Source organism: Trachemys scripta, chromosome 4, assembly GCF_013100865.1.
Source record: "Trachemys scripta elegans isolate TJP31775 chromosome 4, CAS_Tse_1.0, whole genome shotgun sequence".
Classification (NCBI taxonomy): Eukaryota; Metazoa; Chordata; order Testudines; family Emydidae; genus Trachemys; species Trachemys scripta.
The window spans coordinates 7,041,663-7,063,979 of NC_048301.1; the positions used below are offsets into that span (position 1 = coordinate 7,041,663).

Consider the following 22,317-nt stretch of genomic DNA (forward strand, 5'->3'; position numbering starts at 1 on the left):
TATTCCCCACCCCTTCCCCAAAGCCCCCACCCTAACTCTGCCCCCTCTCCTGAGTGCCCCGCATTCCCCCTCCTCCCTCCCAGCCATGCGAAAAGGGCTGCCCGAGCGCTACCGGCTTCACAGTTTGCCGGGCAGACCCCCAGACCCTGCGCCCCCGGCCGGCGCTTCCCCAGCACAGCTGGAGCCCGGGAGGTCTGGAGGCTGCCCAGCAAACCGTGAAGCCGGTAGCGCTCGGGCTTCGGGCAGCCCCCATGCCTCCGGACCCTGCGCCCCCGACCCGGCACTTCCCCTCCCGGGCTCCGGCTGCTGTGCTCCTCCCCTGACTCTTCGGCTCTGTTTAAGAGCCGAGCTGCCCGAGCGCTCCGGCTTCGGGCAGCCCCCATGCCTCTGGGCCCTGCGCCCCTGGAGCCCGGGAGGGGAAGTGCCCGGCCGGTATTTTTCCCGGACATGTTCGGCTTTTTGGCAATTCCCCCCGGACGGGGGTTTGATTACCAAAAAGCTGGACATGTCCGGGAAAAACCGGACGTATGGTAACCCTATCCTAAAGAAATACAAAATATATGACTATTCAAAGAAAAAAAGAAACAACCATCCTAACATGAAGGTTTGTGTATTTAAATACACAAAAGTCATGACTGGGTTGCTACTGAAACCATTAACTTTTCGGCCACACTTCTGTGCATACAGATTCTTGTATTGCCGTGTGTGTTGTACAAGTTAAATTTGTGGTAAGAAACGAAGCTCTGAAAATTCCTGATTTTTGAGTATTCTATTCTCAATCATAACACTGCAATAAGTTTAAACGATGAAAACAAAAGACAAAATAAAGGATATATGTATTTTTTTAAGAGGGCTGCAAACCTGAAGGCTGCATGTATCTAAATCTTAACTAACGCCCTGATATTGCAACGCTACAGTATAAAAGAGAACCAAAGAGCTGACATCTAATAAAGTAGCAATTGTGCCAAAGCAAAGGTTTCTATCCCACAACTCCAACCATATAGACAATACTTACTGTCCAAGCAGACTAGAACGGTGTCTCTTTCCAGCTGTGTTACATGAATGGCATCTAACTGCTGATTGCCTTGTTAAAGGAAAACAAAACCAGTTTACATTAAACCTTTAAAACCCGATCTTAACTCCCCAAACCCTATATTCTACTTTGTGCGTTTGCCGCTCTGCATACAACCTTTACAGTTAGGGATTTCTATTCTTGTAGAGTCATTTTTATTTCTTTTAGTGGTGGCAAGGTTAAAGAAACCAATTCTCCAGCTGAGGTGAGTCAGCTGCTTTCTGACCCCTTTGTGTTATGGGAGAGGAGCTCAGGATTGAGTCTTGCCTCTCAAAAAATTGGGCTTTTAAAACAGAAACCATAACTCTGAAGGGACTACTGTCTGCTTGTGACAGCCTGCCAAGAACATATCAAATCCGCTTTAGAGGGTGTTCGCAACAAGGTACAATAGTGAGTGGTGGGGATCAGCACAGGACACTTCCCCCTTGGAGAATTCACGTTTGGAGATGACAATCTAGGAAGCCCAGCGTGACTGATAAATTAAATACTAACAGTTTATATAGCTTTAATTCATAAATGAGCTCGCCCACTAGTGCTGTTAAAAAGAAGCCTTTAAATGTGGAAAGATGTGTCTGAATCAGCTTAGCGGAGAAAAAAGTAATCAAGGTAGCAAATAGCTTTTGAAGAGAAAGGAGAACTTTTTCCATGGCATAAATGGGCAACGGATTACAAAAAAGGTCTATCTGAGGCCACAAAAGAGAGGCATGCACTTCGCTGAGGGTGTCCAGAGAGGAAACAGGGGAACAGCACAGAGACTGCCCTTGGAGGGACATGGACCAAGTAACTACACACTGAGCTCTTAGCTGAGTGGGTCATGTTCTGGTTTTCAAACATCCACTTTAATACATGGTGCTTTTAAAATGTAAACGAAATTGGAGCTGGGCAGAAAACGGACTTGGAAAGGTCTGACGGACCAGCCTCCTATGTGATGATTAAGTAGGGTTACCATATTTCAATAGTGCAAAACGAGGACACTCCACAGGACCCCGCCCCAACTCCGCCCCTCCCCGCCCCCGGACCTGCCCCAACTCCGCCCCTTCCGCTCCCTCCCCTGAGCACCCCACATTCCCCCTCCTTCCTCCCGCCCCCCGGCTGCTGCTGCGCTGGGGAAGTTGCTTTGGCCCCCTCCGCGGTGGAGAGCGGCGGGAGCTGGGAAAGTTGGAGCCCGGAGAGGAGTCCCCTTACCATGCCTCCCTATTTTCCCGGACATGTTCGGCTTTTTGGAAATTCCTCCTGGACGGGGATTTGAGGACCAAAAAGCCGGACACGTCTGGGAAAATCTGGACGTATGGTAACCCTACCTCTGACACTCACCTCTCCCTCCACTGGAGGGACTCCCCTGTCCATACCTGTCCCGGGGCCTTCCTTTAAAGGGGCATCCCCATATCAGCGGGGTCTACTTGGAAAAGATAATATTTATTCCCTTGTGTGGCAGAGCTGGGCTGTGACAATCCAACCCATCATGAGTACTGTGAGAAATGGGGCACAACACTAACCAAGGCAGTGTCATTTCAGGGACTGTATGGGCCTCGAAGTTCAAACAAACAAGTTATATAAAGTCCTTTTCTTTACTGGGAAGCCAGATGGAAGTTTTTCTAGAAGGATATTTTTAGAAATCTCAGTATAATGACAAATTTCAAGCTCAGTTAAATAACTTTTTTGTGAAATGATGCAGAGCACAATTAGTACAGAGACATGAATAGAGAGCGATCCAAGCTGCTTTGCCTGATATTGTGTAAAAATGTGTGTAACTTTGCTATAGAAGACCTTGCCAAACTAATTATCGAAGCATATGCAACCATCATCGTAGACAGTGACTTGTTTATACTGCTCTATATACTATACCAGTGTTTCTCAATCTGGGAGTCGTGATTTATTTGATAATTTATATGGTAAAAATGAAAAAATAAGCAATTTTTCAGTAATACGGTGCTGTGATACTTTGTATTTTTATGTCTGATTTTGTAAGCAAGTAGTTTCTAAGTGAGGGGTACTCAAGACAAATCAGCCTCCTGAAGGAGGTACAGTAGTCTGGAAACATTGACAACCACTGCTCTAAGCGACCTGGATCAAGAATGTCTTTGTTTTACTTTCTATTTCTATAGTAAGGCTATTGGGAACTCAGCATTAAAATACAGTCTCAGAAGGATTTTTTGAATCATGTTTTTAAAAAATTTCATAAATGGACCACTGCACTTCCCCCAAATTCATGAGTCTGATGTTTCATTTTTTAAGACCAAAGGTCCCTGCACCTTCCAAGTATCAGAGTGAGTTGTTTTCCAGAAACCCAAAGGTGGAAGTTCATTAGCAATCTATTTGTGGGTAATAAATTTTATAGTAACACATAAAAAGGAAGTCACAACTGGTCTAGTCAAATTTGCTTCCTGCCCTCTAGTCAGGGACGTATCTCCCTGCTGGCAACAGTTCTCTCCGGAAACAGCAAAAGAAAGATCCCAGATCCATCTATGAAACCGAAAAGAGTATTCCCAGAAACACTGAGAAAATGAATGCCAAGGGCTTTTGTTACACTTTACCAGGAAGATCAGGAGTGAATGCACCAAACCGAAAACTCACTGCTGTGGAAATAAACACTCCGGGCTAGACTCTGCTTGGAGACAGCAGAATCTGCTACCATTTGCTGCTCTGAGGTGTACAGTGCCTCACAGAGCTGGGGAAAGGAGGCAAGACCGTGGCTGGCAGTGCAGGAGAGAGTAAGGTGCCTCTGCGCTGCTATGGGGCCGAGCACCCCCCGTCACCGGGCCCCCCAGGCGGGGGGTGAGGTGACACCCCCACGTGCCCCAGGCCGGGCCAAGCCGCGGTGGGGTCCCTGTCCCTTTAAGAGCAGGGCTGGGCTGAGCTGAGCCGGCGGGTAGTGGCTCTGCTCCCGGCTGCAGGCTGATGCCGGAGCCTGGGCTGACAGCCAGGCTCGTCTCCTGCACCAGCTCTGGGCGAGGCTTTGCTGCGGCTCCCCTAGTCCCCCCGGGCCGGGCCGCCACACGGTGGGGGGAGAGGGGGTTGCTTGAAGCAGGGCAGGCCTGGCAGGGTGGTGCGGGGGCTGCTGGAGGGGGAAGCTGGGGAAGGGGTGGCACGGCCTCAACCCCCTGGGGCTGCCTGCCCCGCGGAGGAGGCAGAGGGGCGCAAGCCGCAGCAGGACCCCAGCCCCGCGGGGGAGGGGATCTGGGGCCAGCCCAGGGAGGCAGGAGCAGCCCGGGGGTGCTGGGCGTGTGCAGGGCAGAGCCCCGGGAGAGCCCCAGCCCCGCGGCGGGCAGTGCTGAGAGGAGGAGCCCACGGCCCCCGGCGGGCGAGGGGAGCCCCAGGCAGGGGGAGCCGGGCCGCCCGCACCCACCGCTTGCGGCCGCTCCATGCTGCTCCCAGTACTGCTTTCCGCTGGCACAGCTGCCGTTAGCCGCTTTTGGGTCTTTAAATAGCCGCCCGGGGGAAATCCCGGACATTTTTAGCTTTTTACAAATTACCCCCGGACAGCTATTTAAAGACCCAAAAGCCGGACATGTCCGGGGAAACCCGGACGTATGGTAATCCTATATTAAGTAGAGGGAATGAAGTAATTTTTAACACCAGAAAGGTTCCCCCAACTTTTCTCAGGAAGTGATTTTATATCTTACTATAAAACAGTTATGCTCAGAAGGCCAGAGCACAGAGAGGAAGACGCAATCCAGGCTGGCATGGCACTGCAAGGCCTATATCTAGATATGTATGTGTGCCTCAAAAATTAACTGGAATCAAGCTGGTAGAGAAAGTGTTTCTACATTACTTAGAATGCAAGGTTCACACACTAGACCTCCAAAACCTTACCTGCACCAATTTCTGTAAACCATGAAGAAGCAGAGTTCAAGTTGATTGTCTCAAACTGAACTACTTGATTTGGTTCTGTGCCCTTACTGATAGCCACACAAACCATGGGGTATTCCTGCTCTGGTATCACTAGCATTTCAAACACATTCAGAGGGGTTGGCAAAGGAAAATCAAAGTGCTGAAAAAAATTAAGATAAATCAAGTTTAGAGGTTACTTTTATGTAGCATGTAGATAGGCAGCCTAAAAACGGACATGCACAGTTAATGAGAGATACTAATGAATATCAGAACATAAGAACGGCCATACTGGGTCAGACCAAAGGTCCATCTAGCCCAGTATCCTGTCTACCGATAGTGGCCAATGCCAGGTGCTTCAGAGGGAATGAACAGAACAGGTAATCATCAAGTGATCCATCCCCTGTTGACTGTTCCTAGCTTCTGGCAAACAGAGGCTAGGGACACCATTCCTGCCCATCCTGGCTAATTGCCACTTATGGACCTATCCTCCATGAATTTATCTGGTTCTTTTTTGAACATTGTCATAGTCTTGGTCTTCACAATATCCTCTGGCTAAGAGTTTCACAGGTTGACTGTGCGCTGTGTGAAGAAATACCTCCTTTTGTTTTAAACCTGCTGCCTATTAATTTCATTTGGTGACCCCCAATTCTTGTGTTAAAAGAAGGAGCAAATAACACTTCCTTATTCCCTTTCTCCACACCAGTCACGATTTTATAGACCTCTATCAGATCCCCCCTTAGTTGTCTCTTTTCCAAGCTGAAAAGTACATAAAAGGTTGTTACAAGGAGGAGGGAGAAAATTTGTTCTTCTTAACCTCTGAGGATAGGACAAGAAGCAATGGGCTTAAATTGCAGCAAGGGTGGTTTAGATTGGACATTAGGAAAAACTTCCTAACTGTCAGAGTGATTAAGCACTGGAATAAATTGCCTAGGGAAGTTGTGGAATCTCCATCACTGGAGATTTTTAAGAGCAGGTTGGACAAACACCTGTCAGGGATGGTCTAGATAATACTTAATCCTGCCTTGAGTGCAGGGGACTGGACTAGATGACCTCTCGAGGGCCCTTCCAGTTCTGTGATTCTAAGTCTCAGTCCTTTTAGTGAGAGTTATTCTGCTCTCAATTGCCTATGTAATTCAAACTACTACTCACAATCAAGGAGAGTATATGCCCAAAAGAATGGAACACTTCACGCTCTTAGTTTTTGGAGGTCTGCTACTGCTAGGACTGGGTTTGATCCAACATCTTGTGAATCAATGCAAAGAGTTTCATTGATTCCCTCAGGCACTGGATCAGCCCTAGAGCTAGTAAAAGCTTGCAGGGCCAGATTTTCAAGTGCTTAGCATCCACAAACAGGACTAGAAAGGGATGCACTTTCCATCATGAAAACCTGGAATGGTTCACACACTTTCAGAGAGCTTTGTTTATTTCTAATAATAGTTGAATGATTAACATGGTGCAACAGGAAAAGGACATATCTTGTAACTGGGTAAAGCTTACCTTTATTAACATGAATTTCTGCATTGGTTCATACCACTGAAGTAAAACAATTCCAGACTGCAATGCTCCACAAAGGTATTTATGTCCTGTGTATGGATTTCTTACTATTAAACAAACAAACAAAAACCAGAACAATCCACATATCAAATAGGGTTGGATTTAACAGGCAATCACGTTTCAAGTAAAACTGAAAATTACAGCTATTTTTACAGAGGATTCAAAATTTTAAAAACTAACCTTTTTGACCTTAGGTTTATTATTTGGTGCTGTACTAAAACCTTTGTTCCATTTATTATTATGTTAACTTCCAAATGAACTAGAGATATCTATTTTGCTACATATGAACATAACGTAACCTGTGGACTAAGTCATGGAATGTTACTGAAGCAAACAGCACACCTGTGCTAGACAAAGATTTGTTTCTAGAGGAGCAAGAGAAAGTCAGGGGCCTGTTGAAATAGAAGGAAGATGGGAACAGCAAATTATAAAAGAGCCAACAATCTCAACCAAATCACCTCTTCCTCTTGTAAAATTTCTCAATGCCCCAGCGTTATTCTTTGTTTGTGTTACTGCAGCACCTTAGAGGCCCCACCTAAGACCAGGGCCCATTGTGTTATGCACTGTACGTACACAATGAGAACCCTCACCACATTAGTCAGTGCTGTAATCCTGGCGCTGCTAGTCAATGTCATCCTCACAACAGCGTTCTCTGTTACGGATGCTTTTCCTGACGCTTAGCAACCCCCTTCATCATGCTGACATCAGCAACGGCCACAGCTCCTTTCTCTTCTTTGATCACACAGTCCCATTGTTCAGGAACCGGGGACTGATGACCTTAGCTAGTCTGTGCCTCAGATCCCCATCTGTACAATGGGAATAACAGCCCTTCCCCACCTCACAGGGTGCTGTGAGGATAAATACATTAGAGACAAAAATGCTATACAAGAGCTAGTGCAGTGGCTCTCAAACTTTTTTTTACTGGTGACCCTTTTCACATAGCAAGTCTCTGAGTCCGACCCCCTTATCAATTAAAAACACTTTTTTATATATTTAACACCATTATAAATGCTGGAGGCAAAGTGGGGTTTGAGGTGGAGGTTGACAGCTTGCCACCCCCCATGTAATAACCTCGTGCCTCCTGAAGGGTCCTGGCCCACAGTTTGAGAGCCCCTGAGCCAGTGTAACCCACACACCTCCTGGGTGTGGTGTTTTGTCCCATCTAGTGGCACCGAGGGGGGGGGGGGAAGAGAGAGGGACACACACACCCATCCACCCATAACAGCCAGTTGGCTTTTAGCTCATGCAGTAGAGGCTCATGCACTAAGCTCCAGAGGTCCCCGGTTCGATCCTGCCCGCCGACCACTGGGGTCTGTCGGCGTTACACTAGGTATTACAGCAGAACCCTGTTTATCTGATCTAATCGGGACCGGGGCAGATCGGATAATCAAAAAACCAGATATTCCAGAGAATGGGAACATGCAATGCAGCATCGCCATCTAGCGTCCACAGGAGAGATTGCCCGCTTCTGGCCCTGGAGTCCTGGTCATTAGGTTAATGTGGGGAGCAGGATACTGGAGTGTCAGATAAATGGGGTTCCGCTATATTAATACTTGTTTACTAGACGACTCTTTTCTTCCTACTAATGAAGGCTATTTCCCTGGACAATTACTTATCAAGTACAATCAGAGTACGCATGTGGATTTTAAAGCACTTTCAAATAATGGCTCTTAAACCAGAAACTTTGCTCTCAGGGTAAAAATCTTCCCGCAGGAGCCCTTGGAGAATCAGGGAGAGAGCAGGGAATGTGCACAACACACCTTCTCAGAAAGCACTGGGAATGGCACTCAAACTCTCAGTCATATTTGGGTTCAATGGCCACAACATGTCACCTTGAGTCAGCCAGTTACTGTGACATCAGGCTGCCTGCAAACACCGGCTTGCCACAGAGCCCCAGTCCAGCTGGGCATATACAGGTGAGTCTGGCTTGTCACCTTGGCTTGAGCCACGTTGTAAAGCCAAGTTCTCCCCTAAATATATTTTAAAACACTGCTTCCCCAGAAAGGGCAGAGGGTGCTGATGAGTAGGTGAAACCAATCCCTAGCAGGCAGTATCAATCTGAGGAAGATCAGACTCATAATTTGAACTCCATGTGTCTGCGTGAGGGAGGCGATATTTTAAGACAACAACATTTTTACAATTCTTAAGTTCCACTGATTTTCAATGACATAAGCTCTTAAGTGCACAAGTCCCTTTGGAAAAATTTACTCCAAAATTTAAAAAAATATGTGTGTTTACGCAGCACACACAAGGGTTGTAAGCGCGCATGTCAAATACAGCTCAAAGTGATTCTTAATCAGCTGAACTACACTTCCCCCGACCGCATACACCTACAAATAATAACTGGTCCTTTACCATCATGTTTGCTAGTTTTCCATCTTCAACCCATGATGCCCTATGCCATAACTTTACCCTGAATGCGCCACCCTCCTAGGGTCAGAGGATATTTCATCTTTCATGACCAGTCTTTGGCCTCTTTAGTGAGGCTTAACAAGAAGTGTCAGTCAGTGATAATGGTTACTAACAGGGACACTTGTCCACTTGGACTTGACTAAGACCGACCAGCACATTTTTTAATATAGGCCTCTGCCCATCCCACAGGTAGTAGTGACCGTGGTACCACTGACCTGGGCCACACTGACTGGTGATTTGGGGTAAAATACTGGCCCCATTTAAGTCAACAGCAAAACTTCTCTTGATTGCACTGGGGACAGTAGTTCACGTGTGGTAATGTAAAGCTAGATTTGCAAGGTACATTTTAAGAGGTTCAGCGGGTGATGCATGTTTATGGGCACTGGACGAGAATGCTGATGGTAGAAGAACAGTAGGCAGAAAAAGAAGATCTTGGATGGATGTTGTTGTATCCTGGGTGGATCAAAGGCCTATTCATCCACAAAGAGATTAGAAGAGGATTGTACCGAATGGACTACCAGGGTTGCAAACCTCCAGTCATGGGGAGGTCACATAAGAAGAAAGTAAAGCTCAGTAATTCATTACCAATCTCCTGAGCTATCCAGGACCCACATTTGTATTATGTTTATGATGATTAAAAATAAATCTGAGTGCGAACCACTGTTCCAGTAATAAAAAACAAGAACAAAAATCAGTAGACTGAATGTTCACTCACCTATGCAGCATTTGTGGCATCCTTTTGTATCAGGAATCTTTGTTGTTAAGGCAAACTTCCTGGAATAACAGAGTAAGTTTAACAACACACATCAGTGACCGATATTGAAAGCCTTTTATGTTACTGATTCATACAGACATACATCAGAAGCATAAAGGATAAAGTAGTTTAGAACTTGTGTTCATTTTTCAGAATTGTCTAGAAAATAAAGATATTTTTGTACCTTGGTAATATTTTGTCAGGGAACCTATGAGTCTGCATATGAGCAGCAAATCCTGTTTTTTTGGCTTGTTCAAACAAAGCTATTAGGTTATGGGAGTAGAGCTGGAACGTTTTTCCTGTAAGACAGAAAACTGATTTGTATCGTACATACGCACATTAGATAGAGGTAATTTATGGTAAAAATACATAGTGATAATTACCTTCTAAAAAGGCGATCCACAAACATGTCAAAAATAGAAGCCAAGCCAAAATGTAAAGAGAAACAAATCATGATTAAAATGACAGTGCATCAAGTGGGGACATAATTCCACTATTACAGTTAAGGTTTAATAAGATCATTTAAGAAAATGTGTAAAACAAATGCACACACTAAATTCTAGGTTGTTTTTTTGATACAACATCAAGGCACTGATGTGACTGTATCAGGCCAGAACACTTTCATTAAATTTATATAAATATATATTATTAATATTGACATATCAAATTGATATTGATCTATGTACAGATACCTGCAATCACTCAAACACAATGCATACAGCTAAACAATCTTGAAAAAACTTTTATGGCCTATATAACCACCCTCCCATGCCTGGCAGTAGAAGCATTAATTCACACAAGGAACAAATATTTGATAATGGGCTCTTCAATCTAGCAGAGAAGGGTGTAACATGGACCAATGGCTGGAAGTTGAAGCTAGACAAATTTAGACTGGAAATAAGGCAAACATTTTTAACAGTGAGGGTAATTAACCACTGGAACAATTTACTAAGGGTCATGGTGGATTCTGTGTCACTGGCAATTTTAAAATCAAGATGGAATGTTTTCCAAAAAGATCTGCTCTAGGAATTCTTTTGGGGAAGAGCTATGAACTGTGTCACAAAGGAAGTCAGACTAGATGATCAGAGTGGTCCTCTCTGGCCCTTGGAACCTATGTGCCACCAGCCTTCTGAAAACCCATCCTGGACTATCATGATATGACTTGGGATTACACACAGAATCCTATGTCTAAAAGCCTGATCCTGCAATCCGTCTGTACTCAAAATTAAGATCGGCCTTGGGCATCTGTTCTGGATGCAGAATTCTTTTGTCAGGACAGGAGGGAAAACCCCTTGTTTCAAATCATCTACAGTTAGGACAAATATAATAGATAAGAATGACAAATTCATTATTATTCACATGCGCACGCACGTTATTCCTCCTTAACTAAGAACTCTTCTTGTCCTCAATCATACCTATTTTCTGAGTCAGTGGGATGTATGATGAGGATGACTGGGAAGTTCAGAGCCATTAAAGATGGCACCAAACTGCAATGCACCAGGGGAATGATTAGACACTGCAGCTCAATTCTTAGAAGCCCTTTCCACCCCTTCCCAATAGAACTGAATGTTGGCTTGATAGTTATTTTAATAGCGGAACACTGTCCCGAACTTGGAACTGCAATCTCACAGGCCAAAAGCAGGAAAAATTCAATATCCTTCTCCCGCTCAAACTGGGCCCTTGGCATTACTCAGAACAAGCGTTGTATTGTGTGGTCTAATCATCAAACTCCTAACCTTTCAGGGAAAAAACAGTGGGAGGCCTCAGATGCATTTAACCTAGTGTTTACAAGTTTGATTTTATAAGCTTCCAGCCTTACAATCTATGAAAATGTCTTGTGTAAAGCATTTTCAAAGTAAAACTTCCTATATGGAAAAGGAAAACAGAAATACAGGAAACAGCACATTATTCTCTTATTCAATATAATGTTACTGATCTGCATGGAGCACACAGGAAAATATCCTGTAACAAGTGAATGCTTTGTGTATTTTCCCATTATGTACAGTGGCTTTTTTCTTAACATATACATACCTGACAACGACATTAAAGTATTATTGATAACATACAGCCAGGTACACTTTCGGGGAAATAACTAAAGGAAGAAGCAGAAGATATTTCCATGTAACAGAGAGAAACTGAATTAAAAAAGAAATATACATGGGTTAATACTGCTGGGTCCCCTGATCCATTTCCTCAGGCCCTGTTCATGCCCTGCTAATTGTCTCTTGATGAAGTCTTATGATGACGCTGACATTCTCTCTGTCAGGTTCATTCTTCTGTATCTCAGCTGTACCCCTTCTTCCCCTTTCTTTCTAAAACAGCTTCCCCCACCGTTACACCACCAGCACCCAATGAGGCGCTTCCATCTTTAATTCTCCACCTTTAACGCGGCTGATTCAGAGATCCCACTTCCACTACCTGCCTCTATCCTTGTAGCTCACCTCCACCCTTCCATGTTTCTTTTCATTCTCAGTTCCTTCTCCAGTACCTACTCGGTCTTACCTTCCCCTATGCTTTCAAGCATGTTCTTGTATCCACTAACTTGTGAAAGCCTTCCCTCTGTTGTGACTGTATCAACTTCAAGTTCCTCATTCTTACCATCAGATCCTACCCAATCTTCCTCTCATATCCTTCTGCTTGCCCAGCACCCCCAAATCATCTGGCCAGACTGCCACTTTGTCTTTCACCCACACTTCGCTTTGTGCCTTCGATCATGCTGCGCCCACGGAACAGCCTCTCTTTTCCGGTTTGCTGAATACCCTCTCTACCTTACCTCCTTATGACCCACTCAGTGCTAGAATCCATCCCGTGCTCTCCTCATCACAGTCTCCTTTTCCTCTATCAGCCTGTGTTGTGTTTTGTGTCTCTGGGGCAGAGATTGGGTCCTTGCTAGGTTTGGAAAGTGCTGTACAAACCTACAGCTCCATATGACAACAGCACTAGCACCATCTAGACCAACTCTACCCCAGACAGAGGGTTCTTACCTTTTCCTCCCTCTTCGGACAGTAACAGTAGCAAAGCATAAAAATACCTTACAGTAAGTCTGGCAAAAATTGTCTCCCTCTTAAGGCCTGGAGGCTATTCCCCACTAGATAACTTCAGATAGGCCTAATATGGGGCCTAAACCCAAACGTATAGCTCCGTGAGGCCCAAGCTGAGGGTACAGCAAATCAAAGAAATAAAAAGGACTATTAACATCTTCCTTCCTGGTTGTTTTTAAGTTAGAGGTGACGAGTGAACTAGGGACATTTGCGTGAGCAATGGGGTGCTTAGCGACAGTAAGCAGTGGGCCAAAGCACAAAAGGAGATGGGGTTTGGAAGGAGAGAGGCAGGCAAGCAGGGGAGAAGCAACAAGGGGAGCTAAAGGAGCAAGGGGACTAGAGGAGGAGCAGCTGGCCAGCCCATAAATATTTACCAGCTGCGGTTGTGCCAGCTGGACTAACCAGCAGCGGGGCTGCATCTGCCTATGGGTCATGCACAGCGGAGGAGAGGTGTGCCATCTAGTGGAATCAAGATGAAGGAAGAGGCAGGCTGGGTAGCAAAGGAGAGGAGGCAGGCCAGAGCAGGGGGATGCAGAGCCAGTTCTGAGAGAAGAGGGCTTAATACAGGTGGAGGGCTCCATGCTATCCTTTGATCTGAGCATCTCATCAGCACTGTCAAAAAGATTGCCCTGAAAGTCAGGGATTTCTAACGTTAGGACCAATGGGATTTGACTTGATGTGGCCCTGCTTACACAACAAAGCAGAACATCCCTATCAACCCCCCGCTAAAAATCACAGTGTTGGTGTTTCGTAGTATCTGTCAATTATAGTCTGCCTGTACAAGACATTGATAATCACCTGTTCCATTGTTGCTTCGTGAAGTTCATTCAGATTCAACGTATAAATACCATCTTCAGTTCCAAAGATAATATACTGATCTAAAAAAGGAGAGAAATTGGCTTAATCTGAAAGTACAATACTGGTTTTGTAGCAGGACTTAAAATACAAAGGGGAAAGCGAGCCTACCTTTAGTATCAGGATGTATCCATGATGTTGCACAGTTAATCTTCAAAGGGCAACCATCAAAAACTTTTGAAAAACATGCTCCCATCTAAAAGAAACCCAAATTTAAACCGGAAACAAGTTTGCAATGTAAAGAGTTTATTTTTTAGTCATCTATTTAATTACATGCCAGACACATGAACAAATTAGCCTTCCTCTCTTCAATCACACAAACCTATTTCAATATCACTTGACGCAAGAAAACCTTCATCTTCCCCAAGAACACAACAACACATCCTATGAAACTTCTCTGTTTGGCCGAATTTCTACAGAACACCATAGATACAAATCCGGAATAACACGAAAGCTTTTTAGTGGCTGTTACGTTGACAGCAACACTGAATTCTTTTGGTAATAAACTAATTACTAAGAGTATAAAGGCAAAGTAAGCAGATGGATAAATAAAATTGTGCTCCCAGTTATTCTTATTTTAAATGAGATTTCTTACCAGCACCTTTGGCGTCGGCGGTAGACCATTGATCGCTGGCTTCTGTGGGGAAAGAGAAATTGTAAAATGATTCACACTAGTTTAAAATTCTACACCAGACAGTCATGTGCGTGTAATCTATACAAATGAAGTCACGTCACTGACCAATATTTAACAGCTATAGTACCAAATACTTACTGGAAAGTCTCTTTTGTCTTTTTTACGTGGCAGCTGGGGGACCTGGTCAGAACCTTCTGCATTCTCCTCAGTGAGTTTCAGCATACTATCCCCATTTCCTAAAACAAATCCCACATGCATATCTGATATCCAAATTAAGTACAAATAATTTTGCTGCCTACATGCCTTGTTCTCTTCTCTGCAACATATATAATTAATCCTAAAGAAGAGGGAGGCACAGTTCTGAAGTAATCGTACATTAATCTCAGCCAGCTGAACCTTTTCAGAGGGAGTTGCGGAAAAGGGGCCAGTCCAGCTGCCCAGTGGCTAGGGCTCTTCACTATCGAGAGAAGCCCGTGTTTGTTGTCATTGCAACCTGCTCAGACCGGCGGATGGGAGCACAGTGGGCCAACACAGGAATGGTACTGATTGGTTGCAAAAGAGATTCCATTCAGCATCTCTGTGCCAGCAGGAAGTTCCCTGACCTAGGCCTTTAGGGTATGAACCTCCAGGGCACAGAGAAAGCCCAGCACATGTGACAAGGAAAGTCACACTTCAGGAACTACTTCTATTACAATCATGTTTTGCTTAAAGTCAAGTTGGCTCCAAAACATATTTCTTTTTATGGGAAACAAGTCACTTTCTGAAAATGTAATTTAGAGAGACGAGGTGGATGAGGTAATAGCTTTTATTGGACCAACTTCTCTTGGCAGAAGGTATAAACTTTCAAGCTACAGGCACCTGAAGAGTAACTCTGTGTAGCTCAAAAGCTTGTATCTTCCATCAACAGAAGTTGGTCCAGGAAAAGATATTGCCTCACCCACCTTGTCTCTCTCATGTCCTGGGACTGACATGGTTACAACAATACCGCAAACGATATAAATTAGGTTATTTACCCAAGTCACTGTATCTAGCTGTAAGCAGTCCAGGGCTGCTGAGACTGCTAGTCATACCAATGGGGGACGGCTCAGCTTGAGGCCCACATGTTGGAATGCTCTGTCTCCTATGAGCTGGCGGCGCTCTACACTGTGAATCTGGAAAGTGTTTTATTGTCTGAGACTTCTCATCATCCGCAAGGCTTTCCTCAGGGTAATTGTTTATCCTTGGCTGTAATAAATAAAATAGGTGGGGCTTTAGAAAATAAGGTTCATAGATTCAGACTTTAAAGCCAGAAGGGACCATTGTGATCATCATGTCTGAACTCCTGCACACTGCAGGCCACAGACCTTCACCCACCCACTCCTGTAATAGACTCCTAGCTTCTGGCTGAGTTACTGAAGTCCTCAAATTATGGTTTAAAGATGTATGATGATTTTTCGGAGGCATAAAATTATTACATGCTAGCTTCTATGTAGAAAATGTATCACCATTCTAACAAAGAACGTTGACAGTAGGATAATCAATTATCAGAATTATTCTTTTCTTGATAGATTTCGAAAAATAATGACATAGTGGCAGAAAGAATAATGGTCAACAGGACATACCACACATATACCATGTCCCTTCAAAAGGGAAACTACCTAAAAGCCACTTTTACAAACATATATAGGGCCCAGTGACACCCAGTATAATCAGAAAGTTCAACAGGACTGTACAGGGTGTAGGTCAGTGCAAAATATGGCCCATCACATGAAGTCCAAGAGCTATGTTTCCCTCCAACTTTAGTAAATTAGCTTCTAAACTTATGAGCAACTAGAAAGCACCAGGGCTGAAGTATTTCATAGAATGTCATTTATCAGTAAACCCTTCTTTAAAACATGGCAGAAACTTACCTTAGGAGGTAGTGGTGGTGGCCCCGCTCGCTTTAGGGTTGACCTAAAATAAAAAGGTGCAGTAGCATCTCGGTTATTTATACAAGCACAAAACACACAGATAGGTTTGGCTGAAAATATGAAGTCTGTGGAAATAAGGTGAGCTATGTGCATAGAATAGATTATCTTTTCATAGCTTGACACAAAAACGGGTTAAAGCAGATGGACAATACAAAGAGGATCAGAAAAGCAGGTTAATATTTGTTAGTGGTTTCTTTTTTACTTAAATTTACATTACATTATGAAAGAACATAAAGACAACTGTGCAGTGAAGACGACTTGAAATTAGCAGGATTAAACAGATGTTAAGGTAGCTACTCCTTTGGGGTGATTACCCCCACTCCCTTAATTCTAACTCTCTTGGTTACTCAAGAAAATCCCTCCTGACAATGAAAATGTTACATTGCTGGATCAGCCAGTAGGTTAGGACACAGAGCAGAGTTCTCCCAAGTTCCTTAAAGTGACAAAAGAAACTGTCAGTTGTCTTCTAATAATCATCCTAACACCTACTGAATGTTTGGTTCAAATCACAAAAAACCCATAGCTATCTGACATGGCTTGCAGATTTTGCTCAAGAATGATTAAGTACTGGAATAGCAGGGGTGTCGTAGGGCGGGGGGAGGGGCATTGGAAGAGCTCTTAGGGACCCTTGTACATCAGCTGACTAGTAGGCCCAGCTCATCATTGTAATATTATCCTTTCATTCTCAACACACAAAATCCCCTTTAAAAAAAAATCAGAAGCTTTCTTGCACACCCCATAATATTTTATTGACGGAAGGGGAGAGAAGAGAGGATGGTACTTCTATCTCTACAGGGCTTTCACATGTTCTCTTGATGCTTGTATACACAGTGAAGGGTGCATTACATTTATGAGTACCACTACCCCCTCACCGTCATGTGGGATAAATACAACATTTTCAGAAAAGGGATTTTGCCAGAACCTTAACCGCCTAAAGAAAGAGCTATAGAGAATACAACTGAAAATGAAGGTAGTTCACTCACTCTTCAACATCTTCACTGCCATCGCCAAATTTTGTGCACGGTCCCCTAGGTAAAATGTTCATAAAATTAAGAGGCCCACTCTTAAGTTGTATGAAGATCAATGCAATCAAAATTTGATTACTGCTGTACTTCACTTTGACATTATAGTATCTACCAGCCCATCACAAACACAAAAGTACCTTGCTCTTATTCATTGTGCTAAACTTTTTTTTTTTTTTTTCCATTTTGTATTTTCTTTCCCCCCTAAACTAAGGAATAGTTATTTATGTTCTCTTATGCTTGGGTATCAGAAACTAGTCTCACACCTCCATATACTAAGTATATTAAGGCACTGTTGCAAGGTCTAATTATGTGCACTAACAAACAACGGGAAATGGAGAAAGTTAGTGAAAAATGCAGGGATATAGTGAAGATTTTCACAGACTGTTTTCTTGTTACACTGTTAAATAGTTTTCTCTGTCTGCAGGGTCAACAGAAAAGTGCAGAAAAGTCAGATTTTTAACCAACTTTTAGATTTCTGAAAATCACCAACTTTCTAGCTAATTTTACAGAGTAAAATTTATTTCAGTTTATTTCACAGATATGGTTCTAAATAACACTACATTGTAAACATTCAGTTGCTCAAAATCCATCAACACTAATGCTGCTTATGCACTCAGAGAGAGAACTATTTTGGTGATGGCCTGTTATGATTAGCTAATCTCAATTATGCCAGTGAGCTCAGGGACGGACAGGCCTTTTTTCTGGAGGTGGAGGTGAGAGTCACAACTTGCCTGTCGCAATTTTATTTTTTTAATAATCAGATGCAGTTTTCTGCAAGGTTAGGGGAACAGGCTGGTAATCAGAATCCATTGGAAAGATACAGTTAGCACAGGGAAATGCTATAGGTTTGTTTGTTTGTTTTTGATAAAATACGGTGGCATCGAAAATTCCGAACAATGGTGGACAGACTCCAATACCACAGTATCCATCTTTCTATGTGCCTAGCTCTCTCACGTCCCCACTAATGAGTATGTTCTGGAAGGTTCCATGAAATGCCATGAAAACCGGAAAAGAAGATTACAGGATCCATTTACATAACTATTGAACAAAAGCATATTAATCAAAACCTAGCACACTGTATACTAATCAATTTCCCTTTGAGCTGCTTCTTCTGAGTGGTCCCAGAACAGCTGCTAATGAAACTAGGACTACTGCTGGGGGGGAGGAGGAGAGGAATCAATTATCCCCAAGTCATTACCAGATGTGTGCACTAAAAAGTTACTCATGCGTAATGCAGAAAACAGTGCACAAAATAGTCATTTTTAAAAAGTTAAATTATAGATTGAGAAAGTATCAAACCAGTTCAATCTTCCTTAAGCATAAATGGCATTTGTCTTGTTTACATAAAACTAACCCGAGTCAGCGTATAAATCAGTGTTATCTCTGGCATGGGCCAAACCACAGAAAAGCAGTCCACCCCCTCTCTCAAGCCAGCCTTTTCTTTACCATTATGGCACTATCCAGAATTCCCTGGCTCAGAAGAGCTAAGCATTTCCTGTTTACCCTTCTGAGAAGGAACTGAATTCCAATAGAATGCCAGAGAAACTCACTGTCCTGGGACTTTACGACTGCCCCCCTTCCAGTCAGAAGCATCACTCCATAAACATGTATACCCTTGTTACAGCTGTTCATAGCTGCTTTTGATGCAGTTTTATATATACAGCCTACATTATACAAAAAGCCACAGCATTACGGAATCAAATTCATATCCACGGGTAGTTTTGAAGAGGACACAGAACTCCGAGCTTTCTGGAGTGTGGTCCCACCCCCCCAATCTTGGAGATTTCAGCTGCCCACAGAACAGCTTCGTCAGTAACATGTAAGGCTTTTCAGCTCTAGCTAGCCAGTGTCACGTAAGCAAAACAAGAAAAGGGGGAGGAAAAGGAGTTGTTCCTGTTTCTGGGGAGAAGAGGACAGACCAGGCCTACAAAACAGCTTGAATTTTCACTATTGAAGGAGCGAAGATGAGAAGAAAACAGAAAATAAATGGAAGGATAAACTGTCACACATTTAAAACAATGGATTTATTATACTTTGCACGACATGACCGGTTGGATTGCGGAACTGCAATGTTGAAAATGAGCTATATGCTAAAGGTTATCTGCAAAAGCTAAAAACAAAAGCATATTGTACACTGACTGCCTCCAAATAAAGAAGGGAGCAAGGGATTTTTCAGCCTAGCAGTAATTTAAACTTGCAGAAGAGACCATTTCTAAAATACTCTCTTTCCTGTTTAGCTGGATCATTCAGCTGGTAATACCAAGCCTGCTTACTTTTTGTTGTAACTTCAAAGATCAGCTTTAAAGCAGTTTAGCAGTGTGCAGTAAAAGGAAGCCCTGTGCAGCTACGTGGTAAAATTCAGCGCTAGCTTCAACAGAGTTGTGCTCACTAAATTTCAGGGATACAGTAAGTTGGGATTTAAAATGTTGGGGAGGTAAAAGCTAAATTATTAACTGACTGTACTGTAGGATACACTGCACCCATAATGGACACATACCACAAACACTTAAGTAAAAATATTTGCAATTTCAAAAAGCCAAATTTTTGAAAGTCAGTTCCTCCTTTACTTACTTGCAAAGACTGCTCGTCAGCCTTCTGCATGCACCTTGCACATGGTGACATCACAACCACTCACCAGTGCAGGGAGTGCTGCAAGGCCCATGCAGAATCCTGAACAGAACCCTTTGACAGGCAAGTAAAACAAAACCTGATTTTAGTTACTGTATTTTGTTTTAATACATAGTCTACATATACGACACGTTCCCATAACCAAGCACCCAAAAAATCGCTGCTCCTCTTTCACAGGGATCAAAACTGCACAGAAGTGATTATCCTTGCCCGGATGAGCTGACCAACTGGATCACAAGAACTGCACTGCAATACTGTATATAACGTGAAGTCCAAATCATTTTTACCTCTATTCTGGCCTGTCTTACTTTATCAAAGGACATACAAATTAGAATTAATCAGTTCATGGGTTTGAGGTTTTTTTAAGCACAATTCTGTTTTTCTTTTCACTCAATCAAAACTCTGAAAACGCTATTCAATTATGTACGTACTTGCTGCTGCTTCCGCCATCAACAAAAGGATTCCAGTGTGAAGCAAAGTCTGTGCCTGCTGCCACAATCTGAAGATGCAGAAATTTCAGTTCAACAATTTTTATTGAATTGAAAGAAAATATTCTCTAAACATATTTCCATAACATCATGGGGGACTTGGGAGGAAGAGAACTGCAGAAAATAATCACCCATAAACAGTGGAACTTCAGTTCCAAAGTCCAAATGTTTTTTACAGTCTGATTATGAGGGGCGGGGGGAATTCCAACCTTCCTTTAATTTGGGCTTGAAAACAACACCTGGAAATGGCGAAGAGCCCAGGTTCAACAGACGACAAATGACTGGTACAAACTGGATAAGGAGAAAGCTTTTCGCCGTGGGTACTGGTGTAACAGATCACTGCTACTCTTGGGGACCATGTTTCCAGAATGAAATCCCATTGTGACTCATGGAACTACAGCTCTCTGAGGGCGGTTACCCCCCACCCTGGCCAGCAGGCATTGCACTGCACTCTTGCTGAACTCCCAGTCCCACCAATGCCTTTTCACCAGTGACTGGTGAAGGAGCTCCTGGTGAATGCTGTTAGTGCAGCACTCGTTAAAGTGACTTTAGACTTGTTAAAAAATTAAAATTTTCCTCGGGAATCAAATCAACCCGCCTCCTGCTGCCGGTCATTAAAAAATTATTGTGAGCTGTTGCTGCTTTATGTAATCGGCTTGGGTCAGTTGCTTCCCCACTAACTTCCCCTTCACGGACGCGGTTAACATCATGAGTGTAGAGGTTTTTTTGTTCAGCGATTAAGCCCCAAAGAGACAAAGCTGGGAAATGATGCAAATTTTTATCATGAAAAAGGCCCATCTGGCTAACAGGAATACGGCTTTAAACATCCGGATCCTGATTTTCATAATGCTGAGCACCTGTGTCTCCAACTGAAGTCAGTGGGAGCTTTTGGGACTCAGCACTTATGAAAAACGAGGCCCATTGCCTCCACAGCCGTACTCTACTCCAGACAAACGTGTGTTGGCTGGAGTAAACAGATAACTGCTGAGGGTTAAAACAGCAGCAAGAGGCACACAATGGAGCAACATGGCTGGGCTCTGAGTAACAAAGAGCAGAAAAAATAATATTGGCTGGTAGAGAGATCTAAGGGAATCAAATTCAGAATCTCTTTTCACATTCCTACATTAATTGGTGCATTTCAAGTTGCACATGAGGAAGACCCTCCTCATGAACCATAGAAAGCAATTCATTTTCTTCAGAATGTGGCGACTGTCTGAAAACTGATAGCTGTCTTCTTGTGACTCTCTTTATACTCTGAATACATATTACTTAACAGAGTTAAAGCATAAAACAATGAGGACATTGTGATTATAATAAACGATGGAAAACCAAGTCCTACCATTTCATCCCGAGCTTCTGTTTCCTTCCGTAAGGGAGGCTCAAATTGCAGCTTGTCAACTGCAAAACATCACATTTTCAACTTTAAAACATGTAACATTCTACTGACACCCTCTTTTAAAGCAAGCAGCATGCTGTAGCATACAAAAACCCAAAGTGCACACTGCAGTGTGACACAACACTTCATTTTAACTTGCCTATAAAATTCTAAACTCTTTGAATCACGCACATTTGTTTTTATAGAAGTCTTCAATGTCTAAATATTTGTACTGGCAATGTATTTGTTATGAAACAATCCACAGAAAATGAAACTGAGAAAATAGCAGTAAGAATCCCCATTTCAAGTAGTCTAAATGCTAATTATTTAGTTTGCGTGGGCACTTCTCCAAACACAGAGAAAGCCAGTTCCTACTTCAAAGGGCTCCAAAATTTCAGCACTTTTCCCCCGCTCCAGCTGAAAGTGACCGAATAGCGTGTCAACACTGCCTGAGCTTAACATACACCATAGTCAGTACAGTACATGTGACCATAATATTTATGGTCACATATCTAATAATAATTTAGTTTCCATGGGCACTTTATGGTCACATAGCTAATAATATCTACTAATTATTTAGTTTGTAAGGGAACTTTTTCAAAACACAGAGCAAGCCAGTTCCTGCTTCAACAGGCACCAAATTTCAGTATTTTCCCCCCACCCATTTGAAAGTGACCCAATAGCGTATGAATGCTGCAT

The 22,317-nt window shown here is 43.3% G+C and overlaps 1 protein-coding gene across 1 annotated transcript in view; it reads right to left on the reverse strand.

The window, feature by feature from the left end:
* Positions 1 to 22,317, reverse strand: part of MAP4K5 (mitogen-activated protein kinase kinase kinase kinase 5) — a gene marked incomplete at its 5' end in the record, with an annotated part of 80,889 nt that overhangs the window by 8,267 nt on the left and 50,305 nt on the right. The window contains 16 exon segments of the mRNA XM_034767959.1: positions 1,016 to 1,084; positions 4,886 to 5,063; positions 6,401 to 6,504; positions 9,585 to 9,643; positions 9,808 to 9,922; positions 10,007 to 10,009; positions 11,655 to 11,715; positions 13,463 to 13,542; positions 13,631 to 13,715; positions 14,115 to 14,156; positions 14,292 to 14,389; positions 15,167 to 15,377; positions 16,043 to 16,085; positions 17,086 to 17,130; positions 20,187 to 20,254; positions 21,583 to 21,641. Of these exon segments, the coding sequence (XP_034623850.1) occupies positions 1,016 to 1,084; positions 4,886 to 5,063; positions 6,401 to 6,504; positions 9,585 to 9,643; positions 9,808 to 9,922; positions 10,007 to 10,009; positions 11,655 to 11,715; positions 13,463 to 13,542; positions 13,631 to 13,715; positions 14,115 to 14,156; positions 14,292 to 14,389; positions 15,167 to 15,377; positions 16,043 to 16,085; positions 17,086 to 17,130; positions 20,187 to 20,254; positions 21,583 to 21,641 (1,320 nt within the window).